Below are 21,839 nucleotides of genomic sequence, written 5' to 3'. Positions count from 1 at the left end.
AAGACACCTCGCCGCGGGGAGGGCTCCCCCCTAGTCCCCCGGAACGGGCGCGATACCTGTACCGGTCCAGGCACCACCGTGCCGGGGAAGGCCGGGGGCAGCCCCCGCGGGGGGAACCAGGAAGCGCCGGAGCCTCCCCGTCGGGGCCGCCGCGATTGCGGGACCCGAGGCTGACGGGGTCCGGGGGGGTATCGGGGGGCGCGGACGGGGGGGAAGCCCCACCAGGGCACCGCAGCCCCCGGGGCTGTCCCGGTTGATTTCCCGGTGCTGTCGGGGGAGCGGGGTCACTGAGGGGGAACAGCGGAGGGAAACCGGGGAGCATGGAGGGGAGACATCGAGGGGACGCTGGGGGGACACCACGGGGACATCTCCGGGGTGGGAGTTCCCGCCTCACCCGGGCTCCAGGTGCGCTCGGCGGGGCCCACGTACGGCGGGCGTAGGGTCTGGGAGCGGACGGGGATCTCGGGATGGTCGCCGTGTCCCGGTCCTGCGCGGAGCCGCCAGGAACTGCCCCGGGTTTTCCTGCCCATCCCGTCCCGACCCGCGGCTGCGCGGGGCCGGGAGCGGCGGGGGGCAGCCCGGGGACCCCGGCCCGGTATCAGTTCTGCTTTCGAGGGAGGTGGCGATTTCGCAGTAAGGGGCGGGTGACACCTGCCCCGGGGATTCCCCACCTGCAGCCGCCTCCTCATAAGATCCCGGTGGTGGCGGCAGGGGAGACACCGACGGATCATGGTCCCGCTCCAGCACCTCCGCCTCTGCCTCCTGCTGCTGCTGCTGCCGCCTCCCGCGGCCCCGGCTCCGGTCCCGCACCCCAGCACCAACTGGGCCGCTTGTAGGACCCTCTCCCGGGAGCTGTCGCGGCTGTTGGCGACCCTCAAGGAGCCCCACCGGGTCCTGGTGAGTGCGGGGGACGGCGGCAGGGGACTTGGACAGGGGCCCCGGGGGTCTGCAGTGCATCCCGGAGGGAAAGGTGCGCCCAGGGTGGGGGGAACCACGGGGTGCAGGGATCCCACTGATCCCCCACTTGGCAGGAGGAGACGCACCTGAGCGAGGAGGACCCCAAGAATTGGCCCCCCCGGATCCGCTGCAGTGATGCCTGCGACCCTCCCACGCTGGACACCAACAACACGGTACCGGGGGCTGCTGGGGGGCCGCAGTGGGGCAGGCAGGAGCCCGGAGGGTGCCTGGGGAGGCACAAGATGGGGAGCACTCCGGGGGATGTTCTTGGGAGTCTCAGGGGAGCTGAGGGATCCCAGGGGTGCCCAAAGCCCTCAGAGATGCTGATGGATGTGCCCAGGGGAAAACGGGGGGGGGGGCGAGAGGGGGGGGCGGAGGTGCCAGGGGTCGATGCCGGGGGTCCCAGGCTCTGATGCCTCACTCCCCCCAGCGCTGCCTGCAGCGGATCCTCCAGGGGCTGCAGCAGTACCGGGACCTGTTGGGCTCCGACATCTTCACCGCCCGGCGCCTGCCGCAGCTGGAGGCTGCTCTGGACCAGCTGCTGGGACTCATCCAGGTGAGGGGCTGGGGGGGGCCAGGGCGGGCAGCAGCCTCAGGGCAGCCCCTTCCTCTCCCAGCCAGGGAAACGGGAGCCCTTGGACACAGATCCCTGACCCCACTGTCCCCACAGCAGGACCGTGGCCACCCCACCTGGCGCCCCGTGGCCCCCAGCGAGGCGTGGGCTCACCCTCTGCTCCAGCACCTGGCACTCCAGCGCCTCCAGTCCTTCACCACCATCATGAGCCGTGTCTTCACCCACAGTGCCCGCTGAGGCCACCCGCACATGGACCACCCCCCTCTATTTATTCTCCTTTGCCCCCCCCGGGCTATTTATATGCAATGTTCCCTATTTATCTCTGGTATTTATGAGTTTTTAATAAAGGTCTGAAGGAAACAAGCAGCTCCCTGTGTTTGGCATGTTCAGATGAGGCAGGAAGAGGTTAATTTACAGGGGGGGTCACTGGGGGAGTCAGTGGAAGTCACTGGCGTCGATGTGGAGAGGGGGGAAGTCGGTGGTGAAGAGTGAGCTGACGGGGGACAGGGCCACGTCCTCGGGCTGTGGCAGGAAAGGGTCCTGGGCATCCAGGAATGCATCGCTGCCTGCAGGACAGGGAGAGGTCAGTGCTCAGGGGATGCCTCCCCCCGATGTCCCTCCCAGCCCCAACACTCACTGGCCAGACTGGGGCACAGCCCCTCCTGCTCCCTGTCCATGTTGGGCATCAGCTCCACCGCTTCCAGTGTCTCCAGTATCCCCAAGTGTGGCTCCAGTGATGGCAACACCTCCTGCCCCTGGGGCAGTGACTCCAGTTGCAATGTCCCCTGCTCCTGGGGGACTGCTAGTGGTTCCATGGTCACCAGTGCTGGCTGCAGCATCCCACTGTCCCCCAGCTGCAGCATCCCCAGCCCACTGGTTAGCACCTCTGGTGTCCCCAACCCCCCTGGTCCCACCTGCATCATCTCCTGGGTGTTGGGGACCACACGAAGCACCGGCTGCTCCCCAGTCCCTGGTTGCAACACTTTTGAGACTCCTAATCCCACCTGAGGTGGCTGTGGTGGCTCCAGGTCTTGGGAACCTGGCTGCAGTGTCCTCAGGTCCCCAGCCTGCAGCATCCCCAAGCCACCAGGCTGCAGCATCCCTGAGCTGGTGGCCACCACCTGCGGCATCCCCTCGTTCCCAGATGTGACCTGCACCATCCCCAGGCCACCAGGCTGTTGTGTCCCCAGCTCCCCAGGCTGTAGCTGCAGTGTCTCCAGGTTTTCTGTGGCAGCCTCCAACTCCTCTTCTGTCTGCCAGGACTCATTTGGCTGCCTGCAGAGAGAGGTCAGGCTCAGGGGACACACGGCTGTAGGCAGAGGGCCCTCCTTCCCATGGGGACAGGGAAGGACCAAGGTCTCTCACCTGGAGGACACACGGATGAGGCGCTGCTTCAGGTACTTCTGCTCTGTCAGGTTCCCTGGGGACAGAGAGAAGAGGTCGGAGGGGGCAGCGGGTGCTCCCCCTGTGCCGTGCCACGCTGTGCCACACTGCACCCCATTGTGCCACACCCCGCCGTGCCATGCTGTGCCATGCTGTGCCACACTGCACCCCACCGTGCCATGCTGTGCCACACCACACCCCGCCGTGCCATGCTGTGCCACGCTGTGCCACGCTGTGCCATGCTGTGCCACACCACACCCCGCCGTGCCATGCTGTGCCACGCTGTGCCACGCTGTGCCACGCTGTGCCACACCACACCCCGCCGTGCCATGCTGTGCCACACTGTGCCATGCTGTGCCGTACCGTCCTGGCGCTGGCTGTAGTAGGGCCCAAAGGCCTCGTCACGGGGGGTGTCGGGGTACAGGAACTGGAGGGGGTTCTCAGGGATGTTCTCCTCCACCAGCACGTGGTAGTCACGGATGATGTCGGGCAGTGCCAGGGGTGCCAGCTCAGCTGCGGTGTAGGGAGCGACCGCCGGGAATGCGGGGGGCCCTGCAGGGATTGGGGGGGTGGAGGTGTCAGCGCCCAGGGCAGGCCTGAGGCTGGGGTGAGGGGCTGGGCTCTGGGGGGTGCTCACCGCTCTCGGAGTGCTCCACCCAGCTGCAGGTGATCCCCCCCATGACGGTCTCACTGAACCGGAGCAGGAACGTCCCCGTCCTTTTCCCCTTCAGCAGTTTCTCTGTTTGCTTCCGGCTCACGAAGCCCAGGATGAGGCTGGGGGGTGGTGTGTGCATGGTCAACCCCTGACACCCCCAGGCCCCCAGCCCCCCACCCCTGCTCCTACTCCTACCCATCCTTCCAGAGCTGCTTGAGATGCTCCTGGAGCAGCCCCAGGATCCCATCCAGCCAAGCCCAGAAGGAGAAGCCGGAGGCACTGTCCTGCAGGAGAGGGTGGGTGAGAGGGCAGAGGGGGATGGAAGGGCAGGGGGTAGGGGGACAGGGGTGAGGCAGCCCTCACCTTGGAGAACTTGTGCCAGGACACAGTGCTCTTTGGAGATGGTTTTGAACCTTTGAGGAGAGGGCAGGGTGAGGTGGGGGGCAACACCCCAGCCCTGGGGGTCTGTCTCGGCGGGGACAGGGGGCTTAGGGCTGGATCCTGGCCTTACCAAAGAGCTTCTTTGCCAGCATGAGGAGGTGGTTCTGGCTCAGGCCCCGCTCGGCCACGCTCTCAAACTGCCAGCTCAGCACCTCAGCCAACTGTGGCCAGGGCGCCGGGGGTGGTGCGGAGAAGAACGACTGCTCCTGCTGGAGATGGGGTGAGTGGGGACACAGAGACAGAGATCAGGAACCTGGGACACAGCATGGGGACCAGGAGAGGAGCAGGCATGGAGACATGGAACGCCAGGAGCAGGGTGTGGGGCAGTGGGGGATGGTGCAGGGCCGGGGTGGCGTCCCGCTTGCCTTAGGGTCGCAGCTGAACATATTGAACCAGAGGATGGAGGCCCAGGCACTGGAGAGCTGGTTGTTGTTGGAGATGATGATGAAGGGCAGCGTGGAGGTCTGCGGGGGGAGCAGGGGTCAGGCTGGCAGTGCCCAGACCTCCCCATCCCCCCCCAGCCCCCAGCCCTCACCTCCAGCTCCAGCTCCAGCCCACAGTAGGCATACGCCAGCGTGAAGGTGATGAGGTGCAGCTCCTCTGTCACAACCAGGGGGCCCTGTGCAGAGGTGGCACCGTGGGGGCACCGTGGGGGGCACTGACCATCCTTGCACCCCACAGCCTCCAGCCCCGCACTCACCTCACTGGCACCTTTGCTGCCCTTGCCTGACCTGCTGTCCTTCTGCTCCTTCAGTGTCTGCAGGCAGGAGGGAGTCAGGGGGCTGGGTCCAGGGTCCTTGCCCTGCCATCCCACCCACCCCACAGAGGACCCAGTGGGTGAAGAGGAGCCCTACCAGATACTGGAAGTCACAGACCAGCCCATCCCGCGGGTTGTCCCCTGCCAGGAGGGTTTTGCTGCTTGATGTCAGGATGTTGAACCTGCGAAACCTGCGGGGCAGAGCAAGGCAGCAGGTGGGAGGTCCGGACCCCCAGGGGGAGGGGGGCAGGGGGGGCAAGAGCCCTGCCCATCGCAGTCAGCACTGTCTCAACTCTCACCCTTTTATCTTGGGGGGGTCCCTGCAAAAGACAACAGGGGGGTAAGTGGGCAGCGGGGCCCCCGGGGTGGGGAAGGGGTGTCTCCCCCAGGGATCCTGACCTGTCGATGTGGATTTTCACTTCCATGTGGTGGTTGCGGTCGTGCAGGTGGACGAGCAGGCGGGCGCGGGCTGAGAACTTGCTGGTGGTGCGCAGGACCAGCGGCCGCTTGCAGGGGTTGGGCATGCAGGGCTGCTCCTCCACCACGAAGGCACTGAGGGGACACCCTCAGCGTCAGGGCTGACCCCAAACCCCCTCAAAACCTCCCTGGCTCCCTCCCCGCAGCCCCCCACCTCTGCAGCAGGTAGGTGAGCAGCTCCCGCAGCCGCTGCTCCAGGTGAGGGGTCTTTTCCTTCAGAGGGTCCCTCTCGTAGGTCACCTTCTGACACAGGTCCCCCAGCGCCCGCAGCAGCTGCAGCAGCTGGAAGAGCCCCTGGCCCAGCTCTGTGAACCTGTGGGCACCAGGGGCTCAGTGGGCTCTGGCCCTGCACCCCCTCGCCCCCGTCCCCATCCCGTCCATACCAGGTCTCCAGTGGGCGCAGGCAGGTGTCAGTGGGAGCTCCCAGGCAGCTGCGTTGCTGCCGCTGCCTCCAGGCCTCCAGTTCCTGCTGCAGAAAGCCCAGCAGGGTCTCGCTGCGCCCCAGGAGCTGCTGCATCTGTGCCAACACCTCCTGAGGAGGCACAAAGGGGGGTGAGTAGGGGGCGAGAGCTGGCTGCAGCCTCCCCCCCCTCCACTTTCTGGGACAGCTCCAGCCCTCTCTCACCTGACGCTGCCTGTCCAGGATCTGCAGCTTGGCCTGGAGGGACTGGATCTGCTGGGCATACTGGGGGTCGCTGGTCCTGGCCTGGCCTGCGGGCAGGGGGTGAGGGAGAGTCGGAGGGGGGGGGGCACAGGTGAGCACCCACCCACACCACTGCACTCAGGGTGGGCAGGATGAGGCCTTACCTGGCTGGTAGTACACCTTGTAGCAGAAGTCAAAGGAATCCTGCAGGTCCTCCAGGTGCCGGAAAGCGCGTTCAGCCTCCTGGGAGCAGAGACCTCAGGGTAAGGGTCTGGCGGTCGCTGGGGGGTCCATGGGGGTCCAGGGGGTCCATTACCTGCAGGGCTGTGTTGAACTCAGCCAAGCGCCGCTGGATCTGCTGCTGCCGGTCGCTCTGTCGGGGTGTGCTGGGTGCTGGGGCAGCCTCCCCCTGCAAAGAGATGGGGCTTGGGGCAGTGGCTGGGGGTGTCCTGGGGGGCTGGGTGGAGGGGGCTTTGCCCTACCTGTCCCCTTGCCTGCTCCAGACGCAGGATCCGCTGCTCCTCCTGCAGCAGGTTGGCCACCAGGTTGGCAAAGTTCTCTGGGCACTTCTGGAACTTCTCCTGTGGAGGGACTGGGGGGAGTCAGTGGGGCACAGAGCCCCCCGGTGTCCCCCCACCCACCCCCACGCTGCCCACCTGGAGGTCACGCCGGGCCTTGCGCAGGTTGTGCTTCAGCATGAAGTCCTCGTCCCCCAACCCCGGGCTGCCCAGGTGCTCTCCCAGCAGTGCCAGCAAGGAGTGGAAAAGCATCAGGGCACGGGAGGAGCACGGCTCAGCCGCCTGGCGCCTGCAGCACAGGGGGATCAGCACCAGCACGAGGGGTTCAGCACTGGCCCAGGCCCCCAGGACCCAGACCCAGACCACCATTACCAGTTCTGGTTCTCGATCCAGGCTGCCAGGCACTGTCGCACAGCCATGGGCAGAGCAGCCATGGAGTAGAGCTGGTGAATCTCCTCCAGGCGGGCGTTGGGCAGAGCCTGCACCTCCTGCCACTGGGCCATGCTGGGGAGAGGGGGGAAGTGGGCATCAGGGCTGCCCTGCCAACCCCCCGAAACAGCACCATCAGGGGATATAGGAGCAGCACCCACCGACCCCCATGCACCCACCTACCCGCCTGCAGCACCGGGGTCCCGCCGGTCCCTCTGCTCCTGCCGGGCACGGGCTGGCAGCCCCGTCCTGGTGGGGGGGCAGGGTCAACAGCCGCAGATGTCCCCACCCGAGGCTGAGCTGTCCCGAGCTGCAGGGGTACCCCCCCTCCCCGAGGGTTCTCTGCACCCCCGGCACAGCTCCCTGGCCCCCTCCCCACAGGCACCCCATGACCCCTTGTACCCCTAGACAGGTCCCTTGCACCCCGCGCCCCCGGGGGACACCCCTAAAAGACCTTGGAGGAGCCCCAGTCGAGATCCCCTCTCTGCTTCCCCCGCGTACAGCAGAGCTCCCCGCCCCCGAACCGGCACCGTGCAAACCGGACTCCCAGGACCCCCGTACCCGCGCTCTCACCTCTCCGCCCGGAAGGCGCCTGGGCCACGCCCCCCACCTCACTCTGCGTGGTGATTGGCGGAGGGCGGCCGCGAGGCCACGTCCACCACCCCGGAGCGCGAGGTGGACGGGGGCGGGGCACTTCCCCGAAATTACGTCAGAGAGGGGGCGGGGCCAGAGGGAGTGAGCTGAGGGGAGGAAATGGGGGGGAGGGGCTGCGGGGAGAGGGGAACAGGGACAGGGAGAGGGGACAGGGACAGGAACCGGGACAGGAACCGGGGACAGGGCGGCGGGAGGCAGAGCTTGGCCAGCAGCACACTCGGGGTGCGATGGGGACAGGGACACGTGGTTCGGCCATGTCCTCCCCGCGGCTCTAAGGTCGCCGTGCCCCGGGGCGGGATGTCCCCGCATGGATCCCTCCCTCACCCGCGGGGCAGGGGCAGGGACACGGAGTCGGCGCCGCACGAGGCCTTTATTCAGATGATGAGGACGGGGCCGCTGTGGGCGGTGGGGGCGGGCGGGGGGTCCCCGTCCGAGGTGAAGTAATGGACGAGCGCCCGCACCCCGGCCTTGAGCCCCGGCTTCAGTCCCAGCTGCAGCCCCAGGGCCACGGGGCCGCTGACGCCGGCGGTGAGGGCGGCCAGGCCGGTGTAGCCCAGGTCCTCGGCGAATTCCAGGGCCCGGGTGGAGGCCAGGGCGCGGCAGCCCTGGAAGGCGTAGTAGATGCTGGTGCCCAAATTGTAGAAGGTGCTGACGCCCGGCACCCACTCCAGCACCTCGTGGGCCTCCTGCTCCCCCGCCGGGTTGCAGACATCCTCCTCCTCCCGCCGGTGCCTGCGGGTGCGGTTGCAGGGTGGCAGCCAGGCAGAGGCCCTGGAGCTCGGGGACACCCAAACCCCCTCGGCCCCCACCCGCGGGGCCGTGGGATGGGTGATGGCTGCGCAGGGCTGAGCTGGGGCAGAGCCCCCCGACCTCACCAGGCTGAGGAGCAGGAGAGGCAGGGGGCTCAGGGAGTCCCGGGGCCCCCGCAGACGTGCCAGTCCCCGCAGCAGCGCAGTGGCCGCGTTGGGGCCTATCTCCCGGGACAGCCCCAGAATCTCTGCCTCGGCCTGGGGCCCGCAGGCGGCCGCGCTCAGCGCCAGCACCATGGCGGCACGGGCCAGGCTGCGGGCTGGCACCGGGAGCTGAGCAAAACCAGGGAGGGCAGAGGGGCGCAGGGCCTGGCACGAGACCCCGCGCCCCGTTAGAGCCCGCGGTGGGATGAGCTCTGTCAGCTGTGCCAGCAGCGCCCGTGCCACCGCCCTGTCATCGGCCACCGACCCTGGGGACACGGTGGGGACAGCGCCGACCCCCAGGCTGAGGAAGAGTGGGAGGAAAAGCAGAGCCTGGGGCATGGCAGCAGCTCCAGGACAGCCTGTGGAGGCAGAAGGGGGCGAGCCCAGTCAGCCCCCCGCAGCCACAACCCCCCATAGCCCCCCAGTGCCCTGGCTCACCAGCACCGGTGTCCCCTGCCCCGTCCAGCCGCGGTGGCCACAGCCCCCGTGGTCACTTTATAGCTCCGGTTATCGGGAGGTGTTGCAACATGCGGGGCCTCGCCCCGTCCTGCAACAGGGCACTCCTTGAGGACAGGGCAGCCCAGGACCTGGCCCCCAGACTCCCCACCAGGCAAGGCTAAGGGCTGTGTTTATTTATTTTGTTCTATTTGGAGATTTAAAAGGTGTTAGGAACTAAAAAACAACAGCTAAGGGAAAAGAGGGAGTCGGGGTGAAACAGGGAAATGGCAACCAGGGAAGGCAGAACCACCACCTTCTTCCATAGCACCTCAAAAGCATCTTTTAAACCTGAAGAAAACCCAGAAAACAGTGCAGGGCACTCAGAGGCCCCTCAATCCTCTTCCTCCTCCAAGCAGCGGATGCGCTTTCGCCGCCCCCAGGGCTGGGGGTCCTCATCCTCATCCTCATCCTCATCCTCATCCTCATCCTCCTGAGAGCAGGGGGCTGCAGGGGCTGGCTCTGCACCTGGGGGTGAAGGGAGCAGGGAGGGTCCAGAGCTCCTGGTGATGGCCCAAGCCCCACAGAAGAGCCCCCAGAGTCCCCCAGGAGGTGTTGAACCCACCTGAGCTCCCCATGTCCTCATCCTCGCTGTGAAGCTCCCGTCGCCTCTTGGTGCCAGGCAGCACTGGGCTGGGGTCAGGGACATGCTCCTCGCTGTGGCAGAAGGGACAGCACTGCTCAGTCCCACTCTGGGAGAACCCATGGGTCTGGACCCCAGACCCCCCAGAACTGGGCAGAGGACCCAGCTGGGAGCTGGTTCTCACCTCTCCGAGTCCGATCCCAGCCTGGCCAGCGGTTGCTCTGCTGCCGGGCACAAGAAAAGAGGAGGCTCAGGGCTGGCTCATGGGTGGGGGTCCCAGCCCAGCTCCCACACCCCCAGCCCAGCCCCTCACCTGCAGTGGGGTCCTGGGGGCACCTGAGGGGCTGCAGCAGCCCCTGGGGGGATGCTGGAGGGTCAGGGTGGGCAATGGAGGCGGCCGCACGTCGGAGCTGCTGCGGGGTGAGGGCTGCCGGGATGCGCCAGAAGGATTCCTGGGCAGAGAGGGGACAGGCTGCAGGACCAGGCTGGGAGGGAGGGGACAGGGCTGGGGACAGGGACAGGGCACTACCTGCTCGCTGGCGGGGGGCCGCAGCCCCAGCTGCTGCAGCAGTGCCTGGAAGCGCCGGTCTTCCATGGCATCCTCGTTCTCCTCCGAAAGCGGCACCAGGGGCACAGGGTGGGACACACCTGGGCCGAGGGCACCATCAGCCTGGTCCTGGACCCCTGCCAGGCCTCCAGACTCACTCCCCACAGCCCCCCGCCCACTCACCGTCCTCCTCCCGGTCCCCCGCTGTCCTCCTCAGGCTGTTCTCCAGCCACTGCAGGGGACCGGACAGGCCTGGGAACGGAGCATGGTCAGAAGGGACACAGCCCTGGAGCCCAACCCAAACAGGGGGCTTGGAGCCCCTTGCCCACCTTCCTGATGCAGATGATATGCCAGACCCTGCCCAGCCCCTTCCTCGGGCACCCAGTGATCTGCTTCATCCTCCTCCTCCTCCTCCTCCTCCTCGCTGTCCCCATCTTCTGCTGAGCTGTCCTGGGGTGTCACTGCTGGGGCAGCTGCCGCAGCCTGTGGGGACCGGTGATGTGTGGGTGCCTGTGATATGGCAGCACCCCCCTGGGCACAGTCCAGGACCCCTCCCCAAGCCCCCCATACCGGCCCACCGCCGTGGCCCTTTCTGCGGCGCTTCTTGTACAGCTCCTTGCGCTCTGACACCAGCCCCAGCCCCAGCAGCTTCTCCACCACCCGAGCCCGGGACCGCCGTGCCGTCAGGTGCTTCATGATGTTCCCCAGGACATCTGAGGGGGGGAGGGAGTCAGGGTGGGGGGCTACGGGGGGCTGTCCCCAGCCCACCCCCCAGCACCACTCACCTTCCGAGCCCTGGAACTCCTCAAAGAGCCTCCTCAGCTCCTCCTCCTGCTCCTCTGTCCACAGCACCAGGCGGGTGCCCTTCCTGGGGGGATGCAGCTGTCAGTCCCTGCTCCAGGGCCAGGTGGCCACCCTGGTCCAGGGGTCTCTTCCGTAGGGGTCCCCAACCCACCTCTCCCGTGGGAAGTCCCTGGCACTGGCAGCCAGCCCCAGCCGCACCAGCTGCTTCACCACCTGCTTCCGTGTCCTCCCAGGGATATGGGACAGGATGTTGGTGATGATGTCGTCAACTGTGGGGGAGTGGGAAGCTGCTAGGAGGGGGATCCTGGGGGTCCCAGTGCCCCCCAGAGCCAGGCAATACCTTCCACCTCCTTGTACTTCCAGTAGAGCTCCCGCAGCTCCTGCTCTTCCTGGGGTGTCCAAGGAGGGACCCGGCTCCTGGCAGTCCTGGGCAGAGGCAGAGAGGCGATGAGGTGAGGCAAGGGGAGGGGAGGGCAGCAGCCCCTTCCCCACCACACTCACCCCTCTCCCTTCCCCAGGGAGCTGTAGCCCTCGGTCATTTCCCGAATAGCTGCTGGGCTCTTCCAGAAGAGCAGCTCCACAAAGGCTTTTTTGTTGGTGGCTGCCAGCGTGAAGAACTTGCTCAGGATAAACTTGGCCAAGGCCACCAGCTCCTGCAGGTAGAGGGAGAGCAGAGTTGGGGGGACCATGGACAGACTCCCCCCCTGCCCCAGGGGGGTGCTGGGCCGTGGCTGACCTGGTAGGCGCTGGCAGCGGGGTCGCTGAGCAGGCGGTGGAAGAGGGTGAAGAGGGAGAGCTGGAAGAGCAGGGCCTCCATGTGCAGGTCACGGGCCAGGCGGTGCAGCAGGCGGGCAGCGCAGTGGTTGGTGCGGGGGCTGTTGCGGTTGTAGCCCCGCAGCAGCAGCACCAGTGCCCGGACCACCGGGGCGCAGGCAAACCTGACCCAGCAGTCCTGGTCAGCACCCCTGGGCCACCCCAGCAGGTGGTGGGTGCCCCCCATATCCCCCCCAATGTCCCCTCTCACCGTTTCAGGTAGTCAAGGAAGTTGAACTCCTTCTCTGACACCTGCATGGTCTCTTCTTCCTCTTCTTCCTCCTCCTCTTCCTCTTCTTCCACCTCCTCAACCTCGGGCCCTGTGGTGGGACAGTGGTGAGGGCCTGGAGTACCAGCTCAGCACCCACCACTGCCAGCTGGAGACTCACGGGGCAAGGCAGCAAAGAGGATCTCCCGCAGCAGCCGGGTTTCCTCATCTGGCCCCGCTTCGGTGGGTCCGAACACGTCACCTTCCGGCCAGACGTCCCTGGGGAGAGGGGGACAGGCTGGTGGCATGTCCTCATGGCCCTGCCCGGTGCAGGGTGGGATTTGCAGTGCTGGTACCTGGCAGAACGGAGCAGCCGCAGGGCCTGGGGGACCTGGGCATCCCGCAGGCACCCCTGGATCCGCAGCAGAGCCTCCGCGCGCTGCTCCTCCACCGGCGTCTCCGAGGCAGCGTCAAAAGGCACCACATCCTCAGGAAGGGACACCTGGCCCTGGAGCAGGACACTGTCACTCCCTACCTCTCCAGGACACCTAGTGCCCCCCGTGGTCCTCCCCTACCTGCAGGCAGGCCTGGAGCTGGGGGGCCAACCCTGCCCACAGCTCCTCCAGCCCCGCGGCGCTGGGTGGTGGTGGGACAGGTGCTGACGGTGCCCGCCGCTTCTTCCTCCGCACACGCTTATTCTGGGGTGGGGAGAAGAGGTCAGAAGGGGCTGCCCGACCCCTAGGATCCCCTCAGCAGGGCAGCCATATCCCACCTGCACGACAAGGCCAGCACGGCCCTGGCAGAAGTGCTCCAGCATGCGGAGAAAGAGATGAGCTGTCTCCACCAGGTCCCGCAAGAAGCTCCGAGGCTGCTTGGTCTCATCGAACTTGCGGAAGAGAGCGAGGAAGAGCTCCCGGTACTCCATCAGGTAGAAAATGTTGCCTAACAAGGAGGGGGAGGTCAGCTGGGAGGGCTGGGGTGTGTTGTTGGATCTCTCTCCCCAAGGAGGGATAGGAGGACTCACTTTTGATGACCTGGCTGCTGTCCCGCACCGTCTGCTCAGGGGACCGGTCCATCTCCTGCACAGTCCGCAGCAGTTCCTGGTATGCCTTCAGGGCCAGGTGCATCCTGGGGATGGGCAATGTCACGGGGGGTCTGTAGCATCAGGCAGGTCCCTGGCACCCAAGAAGGTCCCAGTCCCCACCTATGGGCCCAGGTTGCCGCCTCCTTCTTGTCCATCAGCGCCATCTCATAGTAGGTGGTGAGGTTCTGCTCGATGAAGTGGAAGGCACGGACGCCGACCGTCTCCGACACCAGCTCGGGGCGGAAGCCATGGCGGCGGTTGAAGGCCATGAAGAAGGCAGTGGCCCACAGGTAGTAGGTCTCATCGTGCTGCTGAGCCTTCTCTCTCACCAGCTGGTCCTGGAAGCCGTGGCAGGGGTGCTGAGCAGGGGTTCTGCAGCCTGGGGACGGTCTCACAGCCTCCCTGGCCCCTCACCTTGACCTGCAGCATCAGGCGGTTGTAGCAGTTCTCCAGGAAGTCCTGGCAGAAGCAGCGCAGGAACAGACGGACGTTGCGGGTGGAGCGCCGCGGGATCTCGGTCTCCGGGGCCGCCTGGCGACGCCGCGGCACCCGCCGCAGCTCCTTGCCCAGGTCATGGCTGTAGCTCTTCAGCTGCAGGGGACGAGCAGGGTCCAGTCAAACTCGTGCCCCCACATCACTCTTGTGCCCCCGTCCTCCCATCCCCAACCCCACTCTTACATTGTGCAGCCCCTTATGGAAGATGACATCCCGGTCCCCAATCGCCTTCAGGCCCTGCAGGACGTAGGAGCCACCAAAGCGAGAGTGCCTGGGGCAGGGGGACAGGGGCTGAGCGGTGCCAGTGCCACCCCCACCACGGGGGTCCCAGCCCCATCACAGGGGTCTGTCCCCTTACCTGGATGGACGCTGCAGCGCTCGGGCCCTCTTCTCCGCCAGCTCCCGTTGCCGCAGAGTCTGCAGCTCCCGCGTGTCCTCCCCGTGCTCAGCAGCTCCCTGACCCTGCCCCAGCACCGCCAGCTCCTCCGGGCTCTGCGGGCAGCACTGGCAGTGGTGAGGGTGCTCCCAGGGGGGTCCCCTAAGCCCAGCACCCCTCAACCTCAGGTTACCTGGTCGCGGAACATGAGGGAGATGATCTCCAGGACATGCAGGGCCCATTGCTGCTCCGTCTGGGCGCTGGCCAGGAACTTGAGCAGATCGTCCATCCCACTGATGTGCAGCGCCCACAGCACCCGGTCGTGCACGCTGGCATCACCATCCACACCCTAGGGGGTGGCAGGCAAAGGGGCTCAGCCGGCAGTGTCAGGGTCCCCAGGGAGCTGCCACAGCCCCAGACCTGCCAGGTCCCTGGGGAAGGGTCCCATCCTCATACCTGCTCTTCAGTGGGATCCGGGGGGATGTGCAGCACATTGCGCACAAGCAGCAGGATCCTCTCGATCAGCAGCGTGTCCTCCTCCTGCCGCTGCTCCCAGTCCTGGGGCAACGGAGCCGTGAGGGATCCCCAGTGACACCCGTGGGACCCCCGGCCTTGCTTGGCAGGGATGGACCTTACAGTCCTCAGGAACCACGTGGAGACATAAGACTCACCAGCTGCAGCAGGTCATAGAGCTTCTCACTGAGCACCACAAAAACCTTCTCGCTAGCAAAAGCCTGCAGAAAGCTTCGGTTTGAGTCTGGGGGGGGATCCAGGCAGAGCCCCCCACAGCCCTAGGACCCCACCCCGGGCAGACTGACCTCTTTGTAAGCCTGGAGATAGGACAAGACTTGCAGAAAGTGGTGCCGGGAGGTGGCATCTAGGGGCACTTTGCCAAAGCAGAGTAAAGCTGGCTGGGTCAGGTTCACCATCAGTCTACAAAAGGCCAGGGGTGTGTGGGACCCTCACTCTGCAGGGACCCCCCCCTCAGAACGACCCTTGGCCACCCCCTTGGTACCTGATAACGGCATCAAAGAGCACCTTGTCCTGGGGGTACTGGACCAGGATGGGCAAGAGATCATTCTGCAGGATCTGGGCTGCTCCCAGCTGCTGCCGGACATCCCGGGTCTCATCCTCGTGACGCAGGTACCGGATCAGGTCCTTGACACTCTCTTGACGGGACACGGGGACATAAGCATGGGGTCGTGGGGGGTGGTGAGGGCCCCCAGCTCCTGTCACCCCCACCCCCGCCCCACCTACCCAGGCAGTCAGGCTCCCGGTGGTAAATGTCCCCTTCCAGGTAGCCCAGGGCGCTGCAGGTGGCCAGCAGCTCGCAGTTCATCATGAATAAGTCCATACAGTGGGACACCGGGCACCGGCAACCTCCTACCAGGGACAACCATCAGACCCCATCCGAACAGTGCCCCTCGGTTTGTCCCCTGGTTCTGCGTGCCCTGCGACGTCCTCCCCGTGCTCAGCAGCTCCCTGACCCTGCCCCAGCACCGCCAGCTCCTCCGGGCTCCAACAGCGAGGATTCAGCTCCCCAGGGGATCTGCTGCTCCCGGTACTCCCGCTGCTCCCCACCCCTATCCCGATACCAGGGCTCCCAGCTGGTCCCGGTGCCCCCGCTGCTCCCGATCCCCACCCTCCTTCCGGTACCGGGGCGCCCAGCCGGTCCTGGTGCCCCCGCCACCCTCAGCTCCCCTGAATGGTCCTTTCCAATACCGGCATTCCCGATACAGAACCCTCACACACCACGGCTCCGATCCCGGAGCCCCCCGGTCCCGGTCACCACCGATCCAGGCCCCTCGCCTACCCTGGATCCCGAAGCCCCCCGGTCCCCATCGCTCCAGCCCAGTCCCCCCATCCCGGGCCCTCACACACCGCAGCTGCTATGCCGGAGCCCCCCGGTCCCGGTCACCCCTGGTCCCGTCCCCCCGGGGTCGGATCCCGCAGCGCCCTGGTCCCCGACCCCCTGGCCTAATGCCCCCGGTACCGGACCCCCTCCTCACCACCAGCCCCGTCTCCACAGCCCTCGCGGACGCACGCCCCGGGACCCGGCGCGGGGGCGGTGTTACACAAGCGGCCCCGTTCCCGCGGAGAGAGGCCCCGCCCCGCCCCAGCCTTCAAGCGGTGACAGCGCCCATCCCCCCCCGCACCCTCGGAAGGACCCACCGGGCTCTGCCCTCCCCCTCGCCGCCCACCACGGGCACCGATGGGCGACGCGGTGGCCCTCAGACCCCTTCCCTGGGGCTCCGCACCCGCTGGGGTGCTGTGGGGACCCCCCCGGCAGGGCGCGTGCGCGGCGTTGCCCTTTTAAGCGCGGGGCGGGGCGGGGCCTCTCCCGTGGGCGCGGGAACGGGAGGGTCCCGGCAGCCCCCGCACCGTTTCCGGGGCGACGCGGGTCCGGACCGGCTGTGGGGTTCCGGTTCTCGCGGTCTGTCCCGTGCCCTCCCGGTTGCCCTGGATCCCTCCCGGTTACCCCGGTCCCGGTCACGGCCGCGAGCGGTTACCAAAATAAAAGAGCAGGTTTAATTCACCGAACACAGAACTCCCGCCGCGGCGGGGCGGGGCGGCCCCGGCGGGTGCCGGTTCCCGGGTGCGGATCTCCCGTGGCCCCGCCACCGCCCGCCGCGCCGCACACACACGCACCACACGCACCGCGGCGGCCCGGTCACAGCAAAGCAGCGGGCGGGCCCGGTCCGGCACTACAGCCCCTGCGTCTTCAGCTCCAGCGGCTCGGCCGGCGGCTCGGCCGGGGGCTCGGCGGCGGGCGGCTCCCCCTTCAGCGCGGCCAAGCGCTCGGCCATGCTGCGGGGCCGCGGGCACAACGCGAACTCGTACAGCACCGCACCCAGCGCCGCGCCCAGCAGCGGGCCCGCCCAGTACACCTGCGGGGGGGCGGCGTGGGCACCGGCACCTCCGGGGCTCCGGCGTGGCCGGGGAGTCCCCCAGGCCCATAACCCCGGGGTCGGCACCCCCTGCACCAGCTGGTGGGGGGCTGGCATCCCTGGGTCCTGCGGTTCAGCACAGGCAGGGGGTCCCCCAACTTCCCCCATCCCCAGAGGACAGCACCCACCGATGCCCACTCCCCTTCAGGGTCCATCCGCAGGGCACCCACCTCCCAGCGTGGGGGTGGCCACATCTCCCCAATACCGGGGGGCAGAGGGGCTGGGGGGGATCCTTGCACCCCATCTGAGCAGCACCCAGAGGTGCTGCTGTCACGGGGGGCTCCAGCATCTCCTGTCTCCCCCTCAGCAGGGACAGGAGCAGAAGAAGCTGGGAGGGAGTGGGAGGACCCGTGATGGGGCGGGGGAGGTGCCCCGGATCCCACTTACCCAGTGGTTGGCGAAGTTGCGGGTGATGACAGCCGGGGCGAAGGAGCGTGCGGGATTCATGCTGGCGCCCGTGTAGTGGATCTGGGGGGATATAGGGCGGTGGGGTGCCAGCTGGCCGCCCCCCGCAGCCCCAGATTCCCCCTACCACCCGCAGTCACACCGGGAGGATCCCCATGGCCACCCTTACCCCAAAGAGGTGGCCGAGAGCGAGGGAGAAGCCGACGGGCAGAGCAGCCGAGCCAGGGCGACCGTCGTGGCGTTCGTCGAAGCTGGCCAAGGCGCAGAGGACGAACTGGGCAGTCAGCAGCATCTCCACCACCGTCCCCTGGCCCGGCCCCACACCAGGGTGCAGCTGTGTGAGGATGAAGGGAGGGGGCTCAGCACCCACGGAGCTGGTCCACCAGCCCCCCAAACCCTGCTCTCTGGCGCTCACCTCCCCATGCTCCCCAGCCCCACTCTACCCCAAACCCCAGCTTGCCCCCAAACACATCCCAGACAGACAGCCCCCATGACTGCCCCACATCACCTCAAAGCCCCAGACACCCACCCTGGACCCTCAAACCCTCCATTGATCCCCTCAAGCATCTCTGAACCCCTCAATCCCCCATCATTGCCCCACAGTACCCCCCTGGCCACCTCCTGGAGTTCCCCCCCTCCCTGCCCCACAGCACCCCAACCCCTTCAGCACCCCCACCCCTCGCTCACCGCGCTGAGGCCCAGGGTGCCGCGAATGGGGGCCGGTGTCACACCGTATAGCACGCCGGCCCCGGCCAAGTTGCCCAGCAGCTGGGCCAGCAGGTAGCCCAGGGCACGGGGCAAGGAGAGCTGTGAGGCCAGCAGCAGGGCCAGCGTGATGGCCGGGTTGACGTGTCCCCCGCTGACATTGCCCAACGCTTGCACCAGGGTGGCCTGGGCCAGCCCGAAGGCCAGGGAGGCCCCCAGGACACTGGGGGGGCCAGGGGCCCAGCGCAGGGAAGCCCCCAGCCCCAGCAGGGCATAGAGGAGGCTGCCCAGGAACTCGGCCAGGACGGCCCTCCAGAAGGCGGACGAGCGCAGCTCCCGCATGGCCTGGCCCCCGCTGCCCTCCACGGCCCCGCTCCCCTCCCCGGGGGACACAGGGACCCACCTTTATAAGCCCCCCCCGGGGCCGGCCCTGGGGGTGGGATCCCACTACTGCCACCCCCTCCTTAACCTCTTCACTCCCCAGAGTGGGGGATGGGCGATGCGTAGTGTGGGACACCCCCCGCACACACACCGGGGCCCCCTGGGATTGCAGGGACCCCCCCAGGGTCCCCATCCTTGGGGCTGCCCTGCCTGAGGGGGGCTCTGACCCATAGGTGCCCTCTGGGGGCTTGGGGGGACCACTGCGCTCAAAGTCTGGGGGCAGCACTGAGACAAACCACCCTGGTTATTTTGGGGAACATTTTGGGGTGACCCTGCTGGGATCCCACCTCCCACCAGCCCCAAGCTAAGGGGACCCATCTGCCCCCCCTCAGGCCAGCCCCTGGGGGTCTCCCCCCGCCCCGGCCCTGTTGTCTGGGGAGGGTTATTCATCCTGGCTTAGTGGGCACTAATTCCCTGGCCAGGGGGGGATTAGGGTCTGGCCCGGCCATTGGCGCCCGCCAAAATCTGCCGGGGCTGCAGAGGTGGCCACAAAGGGCTTTGCTGTGCTCAGCGCCCCGGCACGGGACGGGGGGTCCCAGCCCCCACCCTCACTGTGGGGCCGCTGGGAGGGGACACCAGGGACGACCCTGGGCTCAGGGTGCCTGAGGGTGCAGGACAGGGGTCTTGCAGCCACTGAGACCCCCCCCCTATCCCCAACACCAACACTCTGCACCCACCTCTGACCAAAAGCCACCTTTAATCCACCCAAGAGGTTCACAGGGTGTGGGGAGCTGCAGCCCCCATTGCACCCTACCCTGCCTGGGGGGCTCCATGCCCTGGGTGCCCCACAGAGGGGGCCGGGCTGGGGGGCACATGGTGTTGGGGTCACCTCTGTGGGGGTGCGAGGGGCTCAGGCTGTACCCTGGCCCTGCTCGGCTGGGGGAGCCAGGGGGGCACGAGCAGAGGGTGAGGAGGGGGACGTGCTGGTGGTCTCCACCAGTGCCACGTCCCGGCAGGCGAGGCAGGCACCCAACTTCTCCTGGGAGGCACTGGGGGCCAAGACGAACTCATAGGAGAACCCTGCAAGCACTGCACCCAGCACCGGCCCCAGCCAGTACACCTGGGGGAGACGGGGTGGGGGACATGGGGTCAGGGGGACACGGGGTCAGAGGTACCTTAGGGACAGGGGGACATGGGGTCAAGGGGCTACCAGGGCCACAGATGAGGGTGACCTGTCCCAAGGGACCCATCCAAATGAAGGGAAGGCTTGGGGACCCCTCTCCCGGGGTGGAGACAGGACTGTGGGGAACCCAAGCTGCAGCTGGAGGGGCGCCCATCCCCCATTGGGGTCTCAGGGTGGTCCCGGGGGTGTCGCCAACTCACCCAGTGGTCATCCCAGACGCCGGTGACAATGGCTGGTCCCAGTGAGCGCGCAGGGTTCATGCTGCCCCCCGAGAACGGCCCCTGCGGAAGAGGGGGCTCAAGGGGCAGCTGGGGTGGGGGTCAGCAGCCAGGGGGGTGGGTGGTGGTCCTTACCGCGGCCAGGGCACCGGCAGCCACGGCACTGCCCAGGGCCAGCCCACCCTGGGGGGCTGCGTGGTCAGCGGCGGCGAAGGTGACCAGAGCCAGCTGGAAGGTGGCAAGGGTCTCCCAGGCCAGGGCCTGCCCCAGCGTCCCCACTGCGCTCACCTGTGCCACAGCGGGACTCAGTGCCTGCCACGGGGACAGGGATGGGGACAGGGATGGGGACACTCACCCTGGTGACCAGGCCAATGTCATCTGGCAGCACCGTGCGGGCGGCAGCAGCAGCCGCGGTGGCCCCGGCGCATTGAGCCAGCAGCCCCACAGCCCCCCGCAGGGCACCCATCTTGCGGGTGCAGAGCAGGGCCAGGGTGAGTGCTGGGTTGGCCTGGGGTGTCCCAAGGGAACAGGCCAACCCCCCGGCCACCAGCCCCCCAGCCAGCGCTGGAGCCAGGGGCCCGGGGGCTGCCGAAGCCCCCAGCACCATCCCCACGAAGATGAAGGTCGCTGCTGCCTCTGCCAGCACCCCCTGCCAGAAGCACCCACGCCGCAGCTCCTGGGGACACAGGGAAGGCAGTGTCACCCCAGAGGGCAGGGGACAGAGTGCTGTGGTGTGGGGTACCTCGGGGATGGGGTCCCATGGCAACGGGCTGTCCCTGTGACTGGGTACCATGGCAACCAGGTACTGGGCAGTGGGGTGCTGTGGGTATGGGATTCCTCAGCAACCAGATACCAGGGGAATGGGGGAGCCTTGGCAATGGGGCACTTGTGGCAACGAGGTCACCATGGCAACAAAAGTGCCATGGCAATGGGGGCACCATGGCAACAGAGACAGGTGCCATGGCTACAGGGAGATGGGATCACGGTGGAGGGCACACAGGGACCCCTGTGCCAGGGCTGGGTGCTGAGATGGGCAAAGGGGGGGACCTTTGAGTTGGGGGCTGCTCCCCCAACCCACTGCAGGGTGGGACCCCAGGGTGGGGGGCGAGTGGGACCCCAGGACTATGGTCTGGGGGTGAGCAGAAGGCTGGGGGTGAAGGAGCCAGGGCAGAACAGCTCACAAGGGTCTTACCTCCCCAATGGCCATGGCGCAGCTGCAGGGGCCAGGCAAGCGCTGAGGATGCCCAAGGCGGGGGCACCTCCTGCTCCCTCGGCACTGCCACCCCCCCGGCATTGCCACCCCCCCGGCATTGCCACCCTGGGCAACGGGGAGGGACAGCCCTGCGCTTGGCACAAGCCCCCTCTGGGGTGCAAGGGGGGTTGGAGATGGGTCAGGGGTCTGGAATGGGGCTGCAGGGGTCTGGGACGGGGCTCAGAGCATCCCTGGGTGCCATAGCAACGAGCCAGGACCCTTTGGAGTGTTGCCACGACGACCATGGCTCCATCCCCGGGTGGGAGATGAAAGGCTGGGATGAAAGGCTGAGGGGAGAGCAGAGGGGGAGAGGGAGGGGAGCAGAGGTGCCCCCCCCGCAGGCAGCCAGGCCCTGTCCCCCTGTCCCTGTCCCCCTGTCCCTGCCAGCTCAGCAGCCCGGCCCGCACGTGGGGTGAGTCAGCGGGGCCGGGGTGAGGGGCCTGGCTCAGCATGGGGGGGCCCCATCCCTGCTGACGCCCTGCAAAGAGCCAGAACAATCCAGGCCCGGGGCTGCCACAAAGGGGCTGGGGGAACACGGGGGGACACGCAACAGGAACACGCGGGTCCCCCAACCTCGGGGAGAGGGGGGGGGGGGGGGGGGCAGCAGTGACCCCCACAGCCCCATGGTACCACCCCCGCCTCACCAACCCCTGCGGGACCCCCCGAGGGGTGCTGTATCCCTTCCCCCAGACCCTCTAGGGACCCCCAGGATCCCACATACCGCCCCACACAACGCTCAGGTGCCTTAGGGCCCCCTCCCTACCCCCCTTCAGGTGCCCCCAGACCCCCCACCTTGCCTCGCCACCCCCCAGAACCCCCTCTTTTTCCCCTCAGAAACCCGTATTTTGCCTCAATCCTTCCCCACAGACCCCTCCCCTTTCACACGGGGAGGAGGGGGGGG

At 67.5% G+C, this 21,839-nt stretch overlaps 6 protein-coding genes across 12 annotated transcripts; 1 reads left to right on the top strand and 5 right to left on the bottom strand.

The window, feature by feature from the left end:
• Positions 1-492: 492 nt before the first annotated feature.
• IL23A (interleukin 23 subunit alpha) lies at positions 493-1,886 on the top strand. The gene is made up of 4 exons (XM_071729631.1): positions 493-897; positions 1,032-1,130; positions 1,388-1,513; positions 1,628-1,886. Exons 1-4 carry the CDS (start codon positions 730-732, stop codon positions 1,766-1,768), a joined length of 534 nt encoding a protein of 177 aa, XP_071585732.1. The 5' UTR covers positions 493-729; the 3' UTR covers positions 1,769-1,886.
• On the bottom strand, positions 1,847-7,535 carry STAT2 (signal transducer and activator of transcription 2). 4 transcript variants are annotated; one of them, XM_071729618.1, is made up of 24 exons: positions 7,408-7,535; positions 7,018-7,083; positions 6,778-6,909; positions 6,544-6,694; positions 6,370-6,468; positions 6,204-6,296; positions 6,052-6,130; positions 5,870-5,955; positions 5,628-5,776; positions 5,399-5,557; positions 5,167-5,319; positions 5,067-5,087; positions 4,865-4,958; positions 4,711-4,767; positions 4,546-4,629; positions 4,376-4,474; positions 4,081-4,219; positions 3,933-3,982; positions 3,765-3,853; positions 3,552-3,688; positions 3,278-3,466; positions 2,897-2,951; positions 2,169-2,806; positions 1,847-2,097 (listed from the first exon to the last, which is right to left on the bottom strand). In XM_071729618.1, exons 3-24 carry the CDS (start codon positions 6,906-6,908, stop codon positions 1,967-1,969), a joined length of 2,883 nt encoding a protein of 960 aa, XP_071585719.1. In that variant the 5' UTR covers position 6,909; positions 7,018-7,083; positions 7,408-7,535; the 3' UTR covers positions 1,847-1,966. The 4 variants fall into 4 exon arrangements, with proteins under 4 accessions (XP_071585719.1, XP_071585721.1, XP_071585720.1 ...); XM_071729620.1 differs by having other exon boundaries at positions 4,886-4,958; XM_071729619.1 differs by having other exon boundaries at positions 7,014-7,083; positions 7,408-7,529.
• A 304-nt stretch (positions 7,536-7,839) lies between these two features.
• On the bottom strand, positions 7,840-8,983 carry APOF (apolipoprotein F). Its single transcript, XM_071729623.1, has 2 exons — positions 8,880-8,983; positions 7,840-8,800 (listed from the first exon to the last, which is right to left on the bottom strand). Exon 2 carries the CDS (start codon positions 8,778-8,780, stop codon positions 7,863-7,865), a length of 918 nt encoding a protein of 305 aa, XP_071585724.1. The 5' UTR covers positions 8,781-8,800; positions 8,880-8,983; the 3' UTR covers positions 7,840-7,862.
• Positions 8,984-9,058: 75 nt separating this feature from the next.
• On the bottom strand, positions 9,059-16,160 carry TIMELESS (timeless circadian regulator). Of its 2 annotated transcripts, none has more exons than XM_071729616.1 (30): positions 16,019-16,160; positions 15,104-15,229; positions 14,862-15,015; positions 14,665-14,779; positions 14,518-14,580; positions 14,303-14,404; positions 14,040-14,195; positions 13,829-13,962; positions 13,654-13,741; positions 13,390-13,566; positions 13,096-13,313; positions 12,916-13,019; positions 12,664-12,833; positions 12,467-12,589; positions 12,248-12,399; positions 12,073-12,170; positions 11,895-12,003; positions 11,607-11,808; positions 11,372-11,523; positions 11,211-11,296; positions 11,022-11,139; positions 10,852-10,934; positions 10,637-10,779; positions 10,396-10,549; positions 10,250-10,318; positions 10,049-10,167; positions 9,833-9,971; positions 9,704-9,743; positions 9,502-9,593; positions 9,059-9,404 (listed from the first exon to the last, which is right to left on the bottom strand). In XM_071729616.1, the coding sequence occupies exons 2-30, from the start codon at positions 15,198-15,200 to the stop codon at positions 9,271-9,273; spliced, it is 3,591 nt and encodes a 1,196-aa protein (XP_071585717.1). In that variant the 5' UTR covers positions 15,201-15,229; positions 16,019-16,160; the 3' UTR covers positions 9,059-9,270. The 2 variants fall into 2 exon arrangements, with proteins under 2 accessions (XP_071585717.1, XP_071585715.1); XM_071729614.1 differs by lacking the exon at positions 16,019-16,160 and adding an exon at positions 15,856-15,971.
• A 192-nt stretch (positions 16,161-16,352) lies between these two features.
• On the bottom strand, positions 16,353-18,297 carry LOC139789104 (lens fiber major intrinsic protein). The gene is made up of 4 exons (XM_071729625.1): positions 17,887-18,297; positions 17,369-17,533; positions 17,182-17,262; positions 16,353-16,734 (listed from the first exon to the last, which is right to left on the bottom strand). The coding sequence occupies exons 1-4, from the start codon at positions 18,244-18,246 to the stop codon at positions 16,552-16,554; spliced, it is 789 nt and encodes a 262-aa protein (XP_071585726.1). The 5' UTR covers positions 18,247-18,297; the 3' UTR covers positions 16,353-16,551.
• A 728-nt stretch (positions 18,298-19,025) lies between these two features.
• Positions 19,026-21,618, bottom strand: LOC139789001 (aquaporin AQPAe.a-like). Of its 3 annotated transcripts, XM_071729420.1 has the most exons (5): positions 20,879-21,618; positions 20,042-20,362; positions 19,822-19,974; positions 19,669-19,749; positions 19,026-19,405 (listed from the first exon to the last, which is right to left on the bottom strand). In XM_071729420.1, exons 1-5 carry the CDS (start codon positions 20,978-20,980, stop codon positions 19,196-19,198), a joined length of 867 nt encoding a protein of 288 aa, XP_071585521.1. In that variant the 5' UTR covers positions 20,981-21,618; the 3' UTR covers positions 19,026-19,195. The 3 variants fall into 3 exon arrangements, with proteins under 3 accessions (XP_071585521.1, XP_071585520.1, XP_071585522.1); XM_071729419.1 differs by lacking the exon at positions 20,879-21,618 and having other exon boundaries at positions 20,042-20,774; XM_071729421.1 differs by lacking the exons at positions 19,822-19,974; positions 20,879-21,618 and having other exon boundaries at positions 20,042-20,775.
• Between the last annotated feature and the right edge of the window lie 221 nt (positions 21,619-21,839).

The sequence above is a fragment of the Heliangelus exortis genome, chromosome 31 (genome assembly GCF_036169615.1).
Source record: "Heliangelus exortis chromosome 31, bHelExo1.hap1, whole genome shotgun sequence".
Taxonomy (NCBI): domain Eukaryota; kingdom Metazoa; phylum Chordata; class Aves; order Apodiformes; family Trochilidae; genus Heliangelus; species Heliangelus exortis.
Note: the sequence above shows the minus strand (reverse complement) of the source record. Positions and strands in the feature narration are given on the sequence as shown.

Bases quoted from the DNA above. Each gene is read 5' to 3' on its own strand.
- IL23A (XM_071729631.1), top strand. From the start codon at position 730: ATGGTCCCGCTCCAGCACCTCCGCCTCTGCCTCCTGCTGCTGCTGCTG. The intron at 1,131-1,387 runs GTACCGGGGGCT...CACTCCCCCCAG, and splicing joins CGCTGGACACCAACAACACG to CGCTGCCTGCAGCGGATCCT. The intron at 1,514-1,627 runs GTGAGGGGCTGG...CTGTCCCCACAG, and splicing joins AGCTGCTGGGACTCATCCAG to CAGGACCGTGGCCACCCCAC.
- APOF (XM_071729623.1), bottom strand. From the start codon at position 8,780: ATGCCCCAGGCTCTGCTTTTCCTCCCACTCTTCCTCAGCCTGGGGGTC.
- TIMELESS (XM_071729616.1), bottom strand. From the start codon at position 15,200: ATGGACTTATTCATGATGAACTGCGAGCTGCTGGCCACCTGCAGCGCC. The intron at 11,140-11,210 runs GTATTGCCTGGC...ACTCCCCCACAG, and splicing joins GAAGTACAAGGAGGTGGAAG to TTGACGACATCATCACCAAC. The intron at 9,744-9,832 runs GTGAGGGGCTGG...TGTGCCCGGCAG, and splicing joins CCCCCAGGACCCCACTGCAG to CAGAGCAACCGCTGGCCAGG.
- LOC139789104 (XM_071729625.1), bottom strand. From the start codon at position 18,246: ATGCGGGAGCTGCGCTCGTCCGCCTTCTGGAGGGCCGTCCTGGCCGAG. The intron at 17,534-17,886 runs GTGAGCGAGGGG...ATCCTCACACAG, and splicing joins GCACCCTGGGCCTCAGCGCG to CTGCACCCTGGTGTGGGGCC. The intron at 17,263-17,368 runs GTAAGGGTGGCC...ATATCCCCCCAG, and splicing joins CTCTCGGCCACCTCTTTGGG to ATCCACTACACGGGCGCCAG.
- LOC139789001 (XM_071729419.1), bottom strand. From the start codon at position 20,479: ATGGTACCCAGTCACAGGGACAGCCCGTTGCCATGGGACCCCATCCCC. The intron at 19,975-20,041 runs GTGAGTGTCCCC...GCTGTGGCACAG, and splicing joins ACATTGGCCTGGTCACCAGG to GTGAGCGCAGTGGGGACGCT. The intron at 19,750-19,821 runs GTAAGGACCACC...CCTCTTCCGCAG, and splicing joins CTGCCGGTGCCCTGGCCGCG to GGGCCGTTCTCGGGGGGCAG.
- STAT2 (XM_071729618.1), bottom strand. From the start codon at position 6,908: ATGGCCCAGTGGCAGGAGGTGCAGGCTCTGCCCAACGCCCGCCTGGAG. The intron at 5,088-5,166 runs GTCAGGATCCCT...TGTCTTTTGCAG, and splicing joins GTGAAAATCCACATCGACAG to GGACCCCCCCAAGATAAAAG. The intron at 4,475-4,545 runs GTGAGGGCTGGG...CTCCCCCCGCAG, and splicing joins GGCTGGAGCTGGAGCTGGAG to ACCTCCACGCTGCCCTTCAT.